At 65.4% G+C, this 15543-nt stretch overlaps 3 protein-coding genes across 11 annotated transcripts in view; 2 read left to right on the plus strand and 1 right to left on the minus strand.

Annotated features, from left to right (window-relative positions):
- The window catches only part of SMG5 (SMG5 nonsense mediated mRNA decay factor), a 31545-nt gene extending 22856 nt beyond the window's left edge, over positions 1–8689 (plus strand). Inside the window, exons 14-22 of the mRNA XM_051858553.3 lie at positions 156–231; positions 1237–1412; positions 2246–2404; positions 5195–5254; positions 5587–5746; positions 6030–6120; positions 6686–6760; positions 7066–7204; positions 7385–8689. Of these exons, the coding sequence (XP_051714513.1) occupies positions 156–231; positions 1237–1412; positions 2246–2404; positions 5195–5254; positions 5587–5746; positions 6030–6120; positions 6686–6760; positions 7066–7204; positions 7385–7468 (1020 nt within the window). The 3' untranslated portion in view covers positions 7469–8689. The remainder of the gene's footprint in view (positions 1–155; positions 232–1236; positions 1413–2245; positions 2405–5194; positions 5255–5586; positions 5747–6029; positions 6121–6685; positions 6761–7065; positions 7205–7384) is intronic.
- A 582-nt stretch (positions 8690–9271) lies between these two features.
- Positions 9272–15272, plus strand: PAQR6 (progestin and adipoQ receptor family member 6). Of its 9 annotated transcripts, none has more exons than XM_089299819.1 (8): positions 9291–9468; positions 10516–10591; positions 10909–11036; positions 11119–11324; positions 11467–11541; positions 11830–11926; positions 12052–12237; positions 12514–12653. In XM_089299819.1, the coding sequence occupies exons 2-7, from the start codon at positions 10541–10543 to the stop codon at positions 12227–12229; spliced, it is 735 nt and encodes a 244-aa protein (XP_089155945.1). In that variant the 5' UTR covers positions 9291–9468; positions 10516–10540; the 3' UTR covers positions 12230–12237; positions 12514–12653. The 9 variants fall into 9 exon arrangements, 5 of the variants coding, with proteins under 5 accessions (XP_089155945.1, XP_051714514.2, XP_017201285.2 ...); XR_016210563.1 differs by having other exon boundaries at positions 9313–9468; positions 12087–12237; positions 12514–13275; XR_016210562.1 differs by having other exon boundaries at positions 9313–9468; positions 11415–11541.
- On the minus strand, positions 13413–14291 carry BGLAP (bone gamma-carboxyglutamate protein). Its single transcript, XM_002715383.6, has 4 exons — positions 14159–14291; positions 13917–13955; positions 13719–13788; positions 13413–13603 (listed from the first exon to the last, which is right to left on the minus strand). The coding sequence occupies exons 1-4, from the start codon at positions 14220–14222 to the stop codon at positions 13474–13476; spliced, it is 303 nt and encodes a 100-aa protein (XP_002715429.1). The 5' UTR covers positions 14223–14291; the 3' UTR covers positions 13413–13473.
- Positions 15273–15543: the final 271 nt, after the last annotated feature.

Here is a 15543-nt window from a genome sequence, read left to right on the forward strand (position 1 = left end):
GCTGAGGACGTCCAGCCAGGCTGTAGGACCCCCCGAGCCTTCACAGGACGGGGCCTGCACTTCCCCAGTCCTCTGTGAGCTCCTCGACCCCTTTATTAACCTGTCTGTCAAGTCCTGTCCCTGACTGCCGCCTTCTCTTCCCTCTCTCTCCTCAGAGCTCCCAGAGCCTCTGGAACCGCCTGTCCGTGTTGCTGAATCTATTGCCAGCCGCTGGCGAACTTCAGGAGTCTGGTGAGTGGGTCCCTGGCACTACCCTGCCTTGTGCCCTCTCACTGGCTCCGCTGAGCCCATCCCCCTCCTGGTAACCCATCCCTTAGGGTAAGGAGGTTAATGGAATTCACTGCCCAGCCTCCGGAGCACACAGCAGCCTTTGTGTGCTGTGAGCCTCTCGGGTTTCCACCCCAACACTGCCCCACTGTGGGCAGGTGGCCTGGTCCCAGGGAGTGTGCTCCCTGGGGAAGGCAGAGTGAGAGGAGCCTGGGACCCGGACCCAGTGGCTGCTGTGCTCACTGAGCATTGACCTTGACCTTCTGTTTCATATCCTCCTGCCACCTTCTGTGGAAAACTCCACCTTCTCCGGCTCTTGGAAACTCACAAAGCGACACTGGGTCATCTAGAGCCCCTCCTCTCACTTCCACCCTGGTGTCACTGTCCCTCCTGCCAGGGAGCCGTCTTGGCCTGCACTCTCTGCTCTGCTCCTCCATGCTTCCTGCCGCGCCATCCAGAGCTCTGCCTGGCAGGCCCTGGGACGGCTGTCTCTCTTCATCGCTCCCTCCATCTCCTTCTTGCACCTTTGGGGCAGGCATTTCACCCAGTGGTTAAGATGCCCACATCCCATTTTGGAGGGCCTGGATTTGAGTCCTGGCTTCAGCTCCCAATTCCAGCTTTGTGCCAGTGTAGACCCTGGGAGGCAGCAGGTGATGGCTCAAGTAATTGGGTCTCTGCTACCCCATGTGGGAGACCTGGATTGAGTGCCTAGCTCCTGGCTCTGCCTTGGCCTAGTCCTGGCTGCTTCTGGCATTTGGGGAGTGAAAGCACTCTCTGTCCACCTGTGTCTTTCTCTTTCTGCCTCTTGAATAATTTTTTAAAAAGAAAAACAGAAAAAAAAATTCCCAGCTTTTGTCCTAGAGTATGGCCTGTCTCATCAGCCAGGTAATTCCCAGAGGGAAGAGCTGTGTCCCTGTGCCTGGGGGCTCCCACGGGCCAGGTGATCTGATGTGTCCTCTTCCTGCCCAGGGCTGGGCCTGTGTCCTGAGGTCCAGGATCTGCTCGAGGCTTGTGAACTGCCTGAGCTCCCCTCCAGCCTGCTGCTGCCAGAGGACATGGCCCTCCGAAACCTGCCTCCGCTGCGGGCTGCGCACACGCGCTTCAGCTTCGACACGGACCGGCCCCTGCTCAGCGTCCTAGAGGAGGTAAGGAGCTCGCTCGTCGTGCCCGGCGCTGAGTGGCGCGCAGGGCTGGAACAGGGAGACGTGGAGCGGGCAGCAGCCCCACCCACGCCCACGCCCACGCCCACGCCCACGCCCACGGCCATCTTTCCTCGCCTGGCAGGATGCGCTCCTCGACACCATTGTCAAATGGCCCCTCCCCCCTTTTCTCCCTTCTATGAAGGACAGAACAAGTTAGCTCTCAGGGCTTTGGAATCTGTCAGCCCCTTTTCTAACTCTGGGCCCCGCCTTCTCTGGGCTGCACATCTGACAATCAAAGAAGACTGGAGGGGAGCGTGGTGCCCACTCAGTCCAGACTCGGGGGTAGCCCTGGAGTCTGCTACCACACGGGCCCTCTGGGGGCAGCAGCGGGAAGCCAGAGCAGCCAGGCTGCAGTCTCTTATTTAGGGTCTGGAAGCCATGTTTATCTGGGGGAAGAAGGGTTTTCCTGACAAGAAGGATATCTAAGAAAGCATTGATCTCCTCCCGTCCCCGGTTGCTCGCATGCAGCGCTGAGGTCCAGGGCAGGGAGGGCCTCCGCACCCAGGTCTCTGCGCCAGCCCCGTGCTCTTTCTCTTGGAAGCCCGAGTCGGGTTCCCTGCCCCTCCCGGGGTGTCCTCGCCTTACCTGCTCGTTCCTTTCAGGCAGCAGGAGGCTCTGGGCCTCCCTGCTCCTCTTTCCCAGCCCCCAGACCACAGCCTTTCCTCCAAGGAGCCCTTGTTGCCCTGGCAGCGGGGCCAGCAGGGAGGTGGGGAGTCGTGGCGGCCAGGGTGGGCGCAGGGCCCTGCTGAGCTGGCCGGTTCCTGTGTCTCCCGCAGTCGGTGGTGCGCATCTGCTGCATCCGCAGCTTTGGGCACTTCGTCGCCCGCCTGCAAGGCAGCATCCTGCAGTTCAACCCCGAGGTGGGCATCTTCATCAGCATCGCCCAGTCTGAGCAGGAGAGCCTGCTGCAGCAGGCCCAGGCCCAGTTCCGCATGGTGAGTAGGCCTTCCGCCCCAGGCTCACTGAGAAGCCAGGCCCCTGGCCCCACACGTGGTGGTCCTCACCTGAAGAGGTGGGGGCTGGGGAGAGGAAGCCCAGGACTGAAGCGGTGCGGCTCAGGGCCTTTGCCCAGACTGACTTGGGGTAGCGGCATCCTGCCACTCCCTGCTGTTTCCCTTGTTGATCATGTGGGAACAGATGGACCCAGTGATCCGGGGTTTGGGACGATGGCGCGGGGCTGCACTTGCTGGCACCTGCACGTCGGCTCCTGCAGCGTGGGTTCTCAGCAGAGGCTCCTTCCTTCCCTTCCCTGAGAGAGGGCTGAAGGCCGAAGCGGGGAAGGGAGTGGAGGGCTATGGGTTGGGGCTCCACGCAGGAGCCCTCCCGTGCAAATGGCCGGTGGCGCCTCGTCACTTGGCCGTCCATCCCATAGATCCTCCCTGAGGCAGCTGTGTCGCAGCAGTGAGTGGTTCTTTCTCTGTGGGGCCCCGCAGCCCTGGGCGTGTCCTCCCTGAGCTCAGTGGCACCGGTGTTGGTGTCTGGAATGAGAAGTATGCCTGTGTGTCCCAGGAAGCCCCAGGGTGGCGTCTTCAGCCCGGCCCAGGCCCGCCCGTTCCTGGAGACACTGTGCTTGGCTGGGGAGGGCCTGCTCTCCAGAAGCTCCCTTCCTAGCTGTCGCGAAAACAAGCAGAGTTGGTAAAAAACAAGCCTTTTGTGTTAAGGCTTTTATTGCTGCTACATGGAGGAAACACGGGAGGTTACAAAAATAATTTTGGGGAAGTTACGCAGCTTCAAAAAATGTTCAAGTTTTTGCAGGCATTTCCTCTGCTGAAGGCTCCTGAAGGCTCCTGGGGGGAGGGCGCTCCTGCAGGAGCCCCGCGGAGACCTCCAGGGGCACCCGGTCCCGGGCTTCAGCCCCAGAGGGCTTCCTGGAAGGAGCTTCCCTGCAGGCCGGGTGGGCGCGGGGAGCTGCTGCGCCTGCTGCGCGCGGCCGCAGGGCCTGCCTGGGACGGGGCCCCGTTTTCCTGGGAGGTGAGGAACACACAGGCCCACACCCACCCGGGCTCCTGGGCTCGTGCGGTCAGACCCTTAGAGAGAGGACGGCTCTCCTCGCCCGGCACCACGTGGGCCCCGTGCACCTGCGCTGGTTCTCTGGGGGTTCACACGAGTGCCCCAGCCCCGTCTCTGGAACATGGGGCCTCACAGCTGCACTTTTAGCCTAAAAGTAAGACTCATGGGCTGGACCCGTGCAGCGGGAAGAGGGAGGTTTGTCCACGGTTCTTCCTTCACGGTTTGCCTGCGGGGTTCGGGAGGAAGTGGCCCACACCTGGGCTTCTGCTTCTGCCTCTCCTTTCCCAGCAGGGCTCCCTCGGTGACAGCCCAGCTGCTTGTTGTACGGGACACTCAAGTAGGGGTGGCGGGATCTTGCATGCTTGCACTTCTCAAAGGGAAGGAGCTGGGACCGGCACAAACTCTGGAGCAGAGGCGGCGTTCCTGTTCACTGCTCTCCCACTAACGTGCGTTTTCTCCAAGATCCAGCCCCGCACCCCACGTTACATTTAGTTCTCAGTCTCCTCCAGTCTGTGACAGTTCCTCCCTCTGTCCTCGCCTTTCATCACCTTGGCACTTTGTCAGAGATTTATTTATTTATTTGAAAGGCAGAATTATAGAGGCAGAGGCAGACACAGAGAGAGGTCTTCCATCCACTGGTTTACTCCCCAGATGGCTGCCATGGCCAGAGCTGTGCCGATCCAAAGCCAGGAGCTTCTGGGCCTCTCACATGGGTGCAGGGGCCCAAGGACTTGGGGTGCCTTCTGCTTTCCCAGGCCATAGCAGAGAGCTGGATCAGAAGTGGAGCAGTCAGGACTCAAACCAGCGCCCACATGGGATGCTGGTACTGCAGGCAGCTGCTTTTACCCACTACGCCATCACAGATGTTGGCACATTTGAAGAGTACTGGTCAGGTACTTTGCAGAGTGTCCCTCTGCTGGGGTTCCTCTGTGGTCACCCCACATTTAGGGCAAGGCTACTGCTTGAAGCCGCCAGTGGCTCCCCACAGTCCCCGGGATAAAGTCCTGTCCTCTTCCTCTCTGGTGCTCTGCCTTTCAAGGAGAGAAATGACCTTGAATCCTCATCCCTGCTCTGGCGGAGCAGGTTGGGGGACGTGGACTCTCCCGGAAGGCGGAGGGAAGCCACAGCCGCACTGCAGACAGGGCCCCACCGGTGGCATCGCCCTCAGCAAGGCTGCTTGGCTGCAGCTGGAGACGGACGGGAGCAGCAGGCGGGTCGTCCCGTGGCCGAGGGGACACGCTGGCTCGGTCTAGGGCTGCGCAGTACGCAGGGAGCTGCGCGGGTTTGCGTGCCGTGGAGGAGGAGCAGCCAGCGGGACGGGGAGGCTGGGCGAGGGCAGCCTCAGCTTTCTCCTCGGGCCGGCAGAGAAGCAGGTTGGGAGGGAGGACGGGGCCGCCGCGCGGCAGCTGGGCTGAGTGTGCACACGGGGAACACACGGCCAAGGGGACGGCCTGGGAAGGCCAGGCGTGCACAGGCGGCCGAGCAGAGCAGGGAGCAAGTCCTGAGGCACCGCCAGGGGCGTCCTGCGAGGTGACAGCACACGGCGGGCTGCTCGTCAGAGATGCTCGGAGCGTCCCCGTCCCCTCGTCCAGCAGGGGTGGCAGAGAAGTGACTTGGCCCAGAGCACCACCTGCGTCAGCCCCCGGGAAGCCCTGCCTTCCGATGGCTGGAGAAGGGAGTCTGCCCCTGCCCTGCCCACTTTCTCTCCCTCCTAGGCGCAGGAGGAGGCGCGACGGAACAGGCTGATGAGGGACATGGCTCAGCTGCGGCTCCAGGTAGGAGGCGGGGCCCGCGCGCCTGCTCTGGGCCTGGTTGTTACGTAAGCAACAAGGCCCACTCGCGCATCTTCCCGCTCCGCACCACCGTGCGCTCGGCTTCTCCCCTGTAGACTTCCTGTCGCTCATTCTTCACTGAGCCCGACGGCCCCTCCCTGCCCGCACTTCTGCCTCTTTCTCTTCCCCTTAGTCTTCCCTGCCGTCCGCCTCCCCCGCTCCCCGGCAGCAACAGGAGGCTCTGCACGGGAGTCCACCTGAGCCCCACCCTTGCCCTGCCAGGTGCAGGACCCTCACACGGCGCCCCCCCTCCCCGCCCTGCACTCTCTCTCCAGCTCGAAGTGTCTCAGCTGGAGGGCAGCTTGCAGCAGCCCAGGGCCCAGTCGGCCATGTCTCCCTACCTCATCCCCGACACCCAGGCCCTCTGCCACCACCTCCCGCTCATCCGCCAGCTGGCCGCCAGCGGCCGTTTCATCGTCCTGATACCGAGGACAGGTAGGCACATGGGGCGCCGAGCGTGCGGCTGAAATCCAGTCCAGAGGCCTTGGTAGGGGCCCGGTCTGCATGCAGCGACCTGGTCCGGTTCTGCCTGCTCTCTGAACCCTGTCACTTTGCGAAGTGGTAGACCCTGGCTCACAGGACAGCGGGGAGGGACCTGAGTGACGGTGGCCTGCCAGGGCCTTTGCGGGGAGCTATGGTCCCTCCTGCCGCGCGCGCCCCACGTCACGGCGGTCTGAACCCATCTGTGCTGTGCTTCCCCGCCCGCCTTCGCCCCCAGTGATCGATGGCCTGGATTTGCTGAAGAAGGAGCACCCCGGGGCCCGGGACGGGATACGTTACCTGGAGGCAGAGTTTAAAAAAGGAAACAGGTGAGTGCAGGCCTGGCCGGAGCCGCACAGCACCGACGTGAGCTCCTGGCACCCTGTGGGTCCGACACACGCAGCCCCTGCCCAGCTGCTGAACGGAGGCTGCCGCAGGGAGCCAGGAGCCGTTTGGGGCACACCTGTGATCAGCCCCCACGGGGACAGGGAGCAGCCCAGCACAGCCGCCATGTGTGGCCTGTGGCAGGGGGAGGGCTGGGCAGTGGGCGTGGGCAACAGGGAAAAGCTGCCCCGCCCGCATCTGCCCTGGCCTGGCCGGGATGCTGCACAAAGCCCGCTTGTTTGAACCTCGTCTCCAGGAGGGCCCGGCTTGAAAAGCATCTGCTGCTTCTCCCCTGGGAGGAACCAGAGGACTGATGTTATCAAGAGGAAAAGCGAGCTGGGCCCGGCAGCCAGGAAGCGACTTCGGGATGGCTGCAAACAGGGCTGGGGTGGCCGAGACGTGCCCCCAACCCCTCCTGCAAAAACGGGCTCTCAGGGCCACAACGGCCTGCTTTGTATAAGGGCCCGCCCCATCCCCGCCACCGCCTCCACGCTCATGTCTCCTTTGCAGGTACATTCGCTGCCAGAAGGAGGTGGGAAAGAGCTTTGAGCGCCATAAGCTGAAGAGGCAGGATGCAGATGCCTGGTAAAATTCCAGCCTCCCCCCGGAACCCCAGGCAGGTCCAGAGCGCTGAGGCGGCCGGCACAGGTGGCCTCGGTGTGGGGGGGCTGTGCTCCAGCACCGCAGCCCCACCTCTGCGGAGAGGCGCGGTCCCTGGCCCCGAGACGCTGTGGTGCAGCTGCGACGTCACTCAGCACGCCTTTGCCTGCTCCCTGCGGCTCACCTCCAGGGCCACCTGCCAGGACCCACCGCCGCCGGCCGCCTGGCGCCCTCGGGGACCCTCTCCTCAGTGCTAATGCTGGCTCTTGCACACCCCCCCCCCCAACCAGGACCCTCTATAAGATCCTGGACAGCTGCAAACAGCTGACTCTGACCCAGGGGGCAGGGGAAGAGGACCCGAGTGGCATGGTGACCATCGTCACGGGCCTTCCACTGGACAACCCCAGTGCGCTGTCAGGCCCCATGCAGGTAGGTCCAGGGTGAGACGGGGGTGGGGCGCAGCAGGGAAGAGTGGCCCCAGTAGACCCAAGTCTCACCCTCTAGCAGCTGTCCCTCCCCTCTCCCCGCATCCCTCCCCCGGCTCCTCTGACTTGTCCCACAGTTCAGGAGGTCAGGCCGTCTGCCATCTTTCCTCTGCCCACTCTACAGGCAGCCCTGCAGGCCGCTGCCCACGCCAGCGTGGACATCAAGAACGTTCTAGACTTCTACAAGCAGTGGAAGGAGATTGGTTGAGACCGACTCCCCGGGCCCAGCAGTGGGGCTGACTCCAGATCTCTCCTGCCCTCCCTGGCAGCCAGGACCACGCCTGTAGTCATCCCACCACACGCACGCACAGGAAGGAAGCCCGGCTGCAGAGGCTGCGGGGAGGGCCCAGGAGCCGCTGGGAGGGTGGGGTCCCCTGTTGCCACGACCACGACGTCAGGAAAGAGGAAAGTCTCGGAGCAGGAAAGGCCGGGCCCCTGGCCAGCCTTCCTGCCGCAGCCCTCCTGCTGTCCCCGGGGGCAGGGGGCAGGCGCGGGGGTCTGCGCTGCACTGGAGGGGTTCCTGGACCTCTGAGGGGAAGGCACAGCAGAAGGGGCCCCTCCTCGCCCAGGATGTGGGCTGGCCCAGCCGGGAGTTTGGACCCTGCAGGCTGGGGAAGAGTTGGGTGATCCCAGGTGTCGGCGGTCTCTGCAAACCCTTCCCCTCCTCAAGGACCACCCCTCTTCCTTTCATCTCCCATCGCGGGGCAGAGCAGCTCTGGAGCCGGCCATGGGGGTTCTTCTGGAAGTAGGGCCGGGCGCCGCCTCCTGCCGCAGGGGCCGCGCACGCAGTCCCCCCTGGCTCCCTGTTCCCCTGTGTCAGGCGCCAGGGCAGGAGCGGGCCCCAGCTGGGGCTGCAGGCAGGCCGGCCTGTATGCCCTCAGGCCCCTGGTGCGTGCTTTGCGCCTTGGCTGTGGTGCGAGGACCGAGCAGGGCGCCCGTGAGGGGAGAGCACAGCTGAGGCCACCACTCCCGGTACCACCTCGGGAGGGCCAAAAGCCAGGGCCTGGCAGGTGTGCCGTGGGCAGCAGAGGGGCAGCCCCTGGAAGCTGGCGGGGGCACTTTGTCCTTCCCCAGGGGGGCTGGGCCTGGGCCTGGCTGTGGGAGGGTGGAGGTGATGGAGGGAGCAGAGATCATGATGTGCTCGGGGCAGTGCATGGCGCACCAGCAGAGCTGTTGGGGGAGGCTTTGGCCATGGCTTCGTGGCCCCTCAAGCACTGGCTGGGGGCTGGGGCTGGGGGCGCTCTGCTCTGCTGCCCGCGCCCCAGCATGAGCCCAGCTCACAGCTGTGTTGAGAGGGGAGCTGGCGGCCTGCCTCCCTCCTCTGAGACGGCACATCTGGGAAGACCCGAGGGGCTGGGGGTGACCCCACGCCCCCGTTTCTAGCAGAGACTGAGACTAAAGCATCCTTAATAAAGACGCCCGAGCCCGAGCCTGAGCCTGTCTCGTGTCTGTGCAGACGCTCCGCCGGTGGGGGCCAGGGGAGGTGTTGCTGCCACGCGTGCGGGACGTCATCCTTGACGTGGCTGGGCACCAACAAGAAAAGCGCCGTGAGGGGAAGCCCTAGAAGTGGTTTCCGGAAGGACAGACGTTCCAGTTCCTGGGCCTGGGAAGCCAGGCGGTGCCTTCCTGGGGGTGGGGGACAGCTGCTGCTGCCTGGGCCTAGCTGCTGCTTCCTCCTCCTGGGGTCTCAGTGGGCTTCCTGCCGGCTCAGATGGTGTCAGAGGGCAGAGAAGCTTGGAGATCCTTGGAATTGAACCAGCATTTACCAAAGGCAGCTTCCTCTGCGCTCCAGCCCGCGCGGCCAGCCTGGAGGAGCAGGGGTCTGAAGGCGGTGGGAATGGGCTGGCCTGGACTCCCAGGAGAGCCTGGAGCCAGGCACAACCACTTCCTGGCCTGCACCCCTATCCTCTTCGAGCCAGCCTGACACAGTGGGGCTGGGTCGGGCCCTGGGGGCTGGCTGTGTGCAGGAGGCCGAGTGAGCTGCCTGCTAATGGGGCTGGGCCACCCTGTGCTGCTCCCTGGAGGCTGGACAAGGCTGGGATTGTTCCCTGGCTCCCCTTTGTCTCCCCACTCCCGCCTAGGCCTGGCCCGCCTGCCCGGCCATTCTGTTCTTTGTCCGACAGCCTGGCTGGCTGGAGCCTGGGACTCTGCCCGTGGAGCCCCTGGGGCCTGCCGACCCCTGGCTCTGGAGCACCCATCGCGCTGTGGGTAAGGAAGCGCACCTGGGGCTCGGCCTCAGCTCTTCCGAGGAGACAGGAAAAACTACCTGCTCTTGCCCCTATTGCCATGGCAACGCACATTTCCCACTCTGCTGCTCAGGGAAGGGACCCCAGCATCTTCCTCTCGCGCTCTTCTAGGCTGCTAGGCAGAGCGGCCAGGACGGGCAAGACGGCCCCCTAGTTCCGCCCCTGGGAGGGGCGTGCAGAGACCAGGCCCCAAGTTTGCCTGTGCCCAGCAGTGTCCCCAGCACCCAGGCGAGGGGCGGGAGGACCCCCAGCTGGCGCAGAGGGAGCAGTGCGCGCGCGCACAGCACTGCCGACAGGAAGAAGGCGGGGCAAGGCCGTGGAGTTGCTGGAAAGTTTTGGCCTGAGGAGGTGGAGGGAGTGTCCTGTTCCCCCTCCTCTTGGGGCGGCACCGCCCGCCTGGCTGGCCCAACCCCTGCGTTTGTGCCAAGGAATGTGCCGGGAGAGGCGGCCGGAGAGGCGGGTGGGGCAGCAGAGCCGCAACCACCGGAGGCAGCGCACAGGTCCGGGGCTAAGGGGCACGGGGCTCCGGAGGGGAAGGGGGCACCAGTGCAGTCCTGAGAAGTCGGGCATCCCCCTAATTCCTCACCCCACTGGCCGGCGTCCAGCTTCTCTAGGAATTTTCCCCGAGGGCCGAGAGCCTTTCCGTGCTCAGCTCAGGCACCATGGGCCAAAGCGCTTTTTGGTGGGGTGGCGGAACCTGGGCTCCCGCGCTGCCTGAAGGAGGCAGGATCTCCCCGAGAAAGAACCGGGGCTGGGGGCTGGCTCTACGGGCTGGGCTTGCTACCAGGCTCCCTCAGTGGGGGCCCTGAAGGCCGCAGCGAGGATGGGGAGGCGCTGGTGCTGTGAGAGGGGGGCTTGCCCCACGGAACCAGCTCCTATTCGCACGCGTGCGCGGGCACTGCAGCCCATCCTGGGTCCCGGTGTGCAGGTCCAGCCTGAACCGGGGTGCAAAGGGGCCTGCAGCTGCGGGCAGATAGCTGATCCCCGCTCCCCGCTCTTATCTGTCTAGGTCAACGTGGAGGTGCTGGGCCACCATGCTCAGCCTCAAGCTGCCCCAGCTCCTTCGAGTCCACCAGGTTCCCCGGGTGAGGGGCTCTGCCCACCAACCCCCACTGCCCAGGAGCCAGACTGGGACAGAGGTTCTGGCAATTGCCAGGGAAGTCTCTCCTGCAAACTGGCTCTAATCCCACCCCACGCCACCCCTTCCTGTTCACAAGCAGCCAGCCCCTGAGCCCCTCCCCACAGACCCTGCCCTAGAGCGTCTGGGCGACCCCTCCCCAATCCTGCGCTCACACCCTTGCAGCTCTTGCCCTTCGCATCTGCGCTTGGCTTTGGGGCCAGCCCATCCCCTTCGCCCCTGCGTGCAGCGGTCCCCCGCACGTGACCACCCCCCTCCCCCCAGGTGTTCTGGGAAGATGGCATCGTGTCTGGCTACCGCCGCCCCACCAGCTCGGCCTTGGACTGTGTCCTCAGCTCCTTCCAGATGACCAACGAGACGGTCAACATCTGGACCCACTTCCTGCCCACCTGGTGAGGGGAAGCGCTGCGCCAGAGCCTTGAGCCCAGAGCGGGTGCCCCGGCGGGCAGGGCCCTGAGCACATGCCCGCCGCAGGTACTTCCTGTGGCGCCTGCTGGCGCTGGCCGGCGGCCCGGGCTTCCGCGCGGAGCCGTACCACTGGCCGCTGCTCGTCTTCCTGCTGCCCGCCTGCCTCTACCCGTTCGCGTCGTGCTGCGCGCACACCTTCAGCTCCATGTCCGCCCGCGCGCGGCACATCTGCTACTTTCTGGACTACGGCGCGCTCAGCCTCTACAGCCTGGGTGAGCCGGCGGCGGGAGCGCGGGCGGGCCGCGGGGGAGGGGGAGGCGCGCCCCTTGAGCCTCAGCTCCAGCGCCCCCACCTCACCACAGGCTGCGCCTTCCCCTATGCCGCCTACTCCATGCCGGCCTCCTGGCTGCACAGCCGCCTGCACCAGCTCTTTGTGCCCACCGCGGCGCTCAACTCCTTCCTGTGTACCGGCCTCTCCTGCTACTCCCGGTGGGTCCTCAGGCCCCGCAGGTGGGGAGGTGGAAGGGAAGACACAGGGATCAGAATGACAACATGGCCGTTTATTAGGACCCAACTGTCAGACCCTCCATACCTGCGCCACCCCACCCCCCCCAGCTGTCACCCGTAGTCCTCCCAGCCACCTCAGAGGCAGGTGGCTGTAGCCCAGGTGCATCCACAGGCGGGCATGTGCGCGAGGGCTCGCTGGCCTGCGTCCTTCTCAGACCCCTCCCCAAAGCCAGTGACAATGCGCGCGGGTCCCCTACCCCTGCCTTGCAGGTTCCCGGAGCTGGAAAGCCCTGGGCTCAGTAAGGTCCTCCGCACGGCCGCCTTCGCCTACCCCTTCCTGTTTGACAACCTCCCGCTCTTCTACCGGGTAAGGGAGCCTGGGGCCCCTGCCCAGGCCTCCTAGAGCCCAGCCCCAGCCCCCAGTGCGGCCATGCCCGCCGCCTGCCTCCACCTCCTCCCAGATCCCAGCCGCATCCCTGCTTCCTCTCCCAGGCCCCTCCCCACCAGCCCTGCTTTTCTTTGGCCAGCTCGGGCTGTGCTGGGGCCGGGGACACAGCTGTGGTCAGGAGGCGCTGAGCCCCAGCCACGGCTATCACCTTCTGTGCGCACTGCTCACTGGCTTTCTCTTCGCCTCCCACCTGCCGGAGAGGCTGGCACCTGGACGCTTTGACTACATCGGTGAGAGTGCATGGCCCGGCCAGGGAGGGCCAGGGGTGGGGGGTTGGGGTGAGGACTTGTTTGCCTTCCAGGCCCGTCCTCTAGGGCCCCCTTGGCAGGTCGCAGCGCGACTCAGGGCAGGGATGTGGGGTGCTTTGTGCAGATCTGATCATCCCTTCTTCCAGGGACTCTGGGTTTCTTTTTCCCAACTGACATGGGAGTCGGGGGCCCAGAGCACGAGGAGGGTCCGGGCAGTCCTAGAACGAGTGTGCGTCCGAACTGCCCGTCTCCCTCCAGGCCACAGCCACCAGCTGTTCCACATCTGTGCGGTGCTGGGCACCCATTTCCAGCTGGAGGCGGTGCTGGCTGATATGGGATCGCGCCGAGCCTGGCTGGCCGTGCAGGAAGCACCCCTGGGCCTGGCCGGCACAGTGGCCACGCTGGGCGTGGCGGTGGCCGGGAACCTGCTCATCATCGGTGCCTTCACAGCCTCCCTGCTTCGGGCCCCTGCCTCCTGCCCCCTGCTGCAGGGGGGCCCGCCGGATGGGGGTACACAGGCCAAGCAACAGTGAGGCCTGAGGAGATGGAGGCCGGGCCCCAGGAGTGGGGAGGAGCCCAGGTCTGAGCCCGCGGCCCAGAGCGGCCGAGGAGGAGAGGAGAGGGCAGAGGGGGAGTGGGAATCTGAGGGCACCGGCAGGAGTGGAGGGGGCCCCCGGGGGGCTCTTGATGGGAGCAGGGAAGTGCTGAGGGTCTGCGAGGGGAGAGGAGGGGGATGAGCTGTCCATACCCACAGCCTGTGGGAGGTAGCGGTGAGGGGTGGGGCCCTTGTTTCTGTCTCTCCTGGAAGACCTGCTGAGCCCAGGGAAGAACTAACACGACTAACCCAGGCCCGCCCAGCGCTGGCTAACCCTCCCAGAGGCTGCCGCACACCTGCCCCAGCCCCCAGCAGCAGCTCCTCCAGAGAGAGAGAGATGTGTTCATCTGTCCTGTCACAGCTGTTGGGGTGCATGGTGGCTGGCAGGAGGACCGAGGCAGGGGAGGGGTGTGCTAGACTCCAGGAAGCCCCCAGTCCGCTTTCTCGAACAAAGCAGGTGCAAATAAAGTAATAAGGGGGGGAGCGGGGTTCTGGGGCTGACAGGGCCCGCCCTTCCCACACCGCCCACCCCCGCCCACAGACTGGACAGACACGGGCCCAGTTCCTCTTCTGGAGTTTATTGGGAGCAGCTGGAGAGCCGGGCCGGCCTGCGGGCAGACGCCCTAGACGGGCCCGTAGAAGCGCTGGTAGGCGTCCTGCAGGCCCACCTGGTCGGCCAGCTCGTCGCAGTCCGGGTTGAGCTCGCACACCTCCCTCTTGGGCTCCAGGGGATCCGGGTAAGGAGCCGGAGCTCTGGGAAGCCCGACAGTGGCGTCAGCTTCCCCCACCGCAACGTGCCCAGCCCCCATCCCCGAGTGTCCCACCCAAGCAGTGGGCCTGCCCCCCTCCCCGCGCCGCCTGCTCTCACCCCTGCCCGTCAATCAGTTGGCGCCGGGCTCGCTTCACCACCTCGCTGCCCTCCCTCTTGGACACGAAGGCTGCAGGCAGAGGGGCAGGGGTCAGGTGGTTGTAGGCTTGGGAGGCCAATGGGGGGGGGGGGAGCGGGACTGAGGGGAGCAGGCTGCAAGGGGCGGGGCTGGGAGCCCCTAGCACCCCGGCCTCGTACCTGAGCCTCTGCCAGACTCTGCACCGCTGGGCTTTGCCTCTGCAAAGGAAAGGAGCTGGTCAGCCCTGCTCAGCCCTCGGGCCCCCTGCTATTCCCTCCTCTCCCTCGGCGAGGTCGGACTGGGGACAGACTGAGCCCGCGGCAGGGTCTGCCAGCAGAAGGGGTGAGCAGAGGTGGCGCCGCGAGTCTCCCCCAGGCAGCCCCTCCTGGAGTGCCGCCTGGGTAGGGGTGGGGACGCTCACCTGCCTGGCCAGCGAGGCAGAGTGCGGCCAGGGCCAGCAGGGCGACGAGAGTGAGGGCCCTCATGCTGTCGCTCTGTGCGTCCGTCTGTCCGTCTGTGGGTCGGCTGCTGCTCAGGACTTGGCTGGTCTGCCCTTCCAGCCTCCAGCACTCTTTATAGCCCCTGGGCTGTGCCCCGTGGGCAGGAGGAGGTCAGGGGCTGGGGAGGGGGATGGCAGGCCTGCCCGGGGTGTGGGCGGGTCATGGAGGAGTCTGCCAGGGCTATTTGGGGGGCATCCGCCCTGGCTCTGCGGGCCAAACCCCAGAGGGTGTTGTGGTTGGGAGCTGCGCTGCCTGGGCAGGGCCCCAGGAGTGCTGCAGAGGGTGGGCCAGTGGGGACGGCCAGGCTCGCAACACTGCCTGAGCCCCTGCCCCATGACCCTGGCCCGACCCACTCAGCCTCAGAGACCCCCGGCCCGGCTGGGCTACAGGAAGAGCCTAGAGAGGAAGGGGGGCTGTGAGGTCTAAAATAGCTTTGAGCAGAACTGGGATCCAGCAATCTTGTGGCCTGTGATTTGCACTGTTGGCCCCCTGGGCAGGAGCCAACCCCAGGGAGGAGCGCCTGCCAGTGCACTTGTCCCGCCAGCCAGCGAGACAGCCAGTGTGGCCTGGGCTGTGGAGGGGGTGGCAAGACAACGAGACGGGCCTGGTGTGAGACAAGGGCAGCCCCTCCGGGACAGAAGCAAGCGGTGGTCCACTTCTAGCGGGAGACACTAAGGGAGAAGGCACTGGCCGCGAGCCCGCCCACTGACAGCGGGACCGCAGAAGTTCCAGCACCAGGAAAACCCTGAAAACCACCTCCGCAAAGGCGGCCCCCCCCCCGGCCCGGCCCGGCCCGGCCGCTCCAGCCCTGCGCTGCGTTCCTCGGCTGCTGCCCTCAGCGGGGAGACACAGGTCCAGTGGAGAAGGGGAGAGGAAGTAACCCGAGAGGGGAGGCGTGAGACCCGGGCGCCCGCGGTGGGTGCTCGGCCCGTGGGGAGGGGAAGGGCCTGTGTCAGGGATAACACGCTGACCCGTGGGGCCAGCCAGCCGTGTCTGATCCCGCAGGATGGACATTAAAGTCTCGCTTTTGCTGTACTCTGCGTCCCGCGTCCATGCCTTGGGTTTGGGCAGGTGAGGGTGCCTCCCACAGCCTCGGGGCTCTTCCGGATCTCGGTGCCCTCATGGAGTGAGGCTGAGGTGGACAGGGGAGACACATCCCACCCGATTTGGGTGGCCTCCTCTGGCCAGGTGTTCCATCTCCCCATGGAAGCCAGAGAGAAGCCTGACACCATCATTTGGAAGACAGCAAAGGCCACACACACACAGCACTGTGGCAACCAGGTAGGAAAATTGGACTGAGTACTGC

Source organism: Oryctolagus cuniculus, chromosome 7 (assembly GCF_051225735.1).
Source record: "Oryctolagus cuniculus isolate XC-2025 breed Fujian yellow rabbit chromosome 7, ASM5122573v1, whole genome shotgun sequence".
Taxonomy (NCBI): domain Eukaryota; kingdom Metazoa; phylum Chordata; class Mammalia; order Lagomorpha; family Leporidae; genus Oryctolagus; species Oryctolagus cuniculus.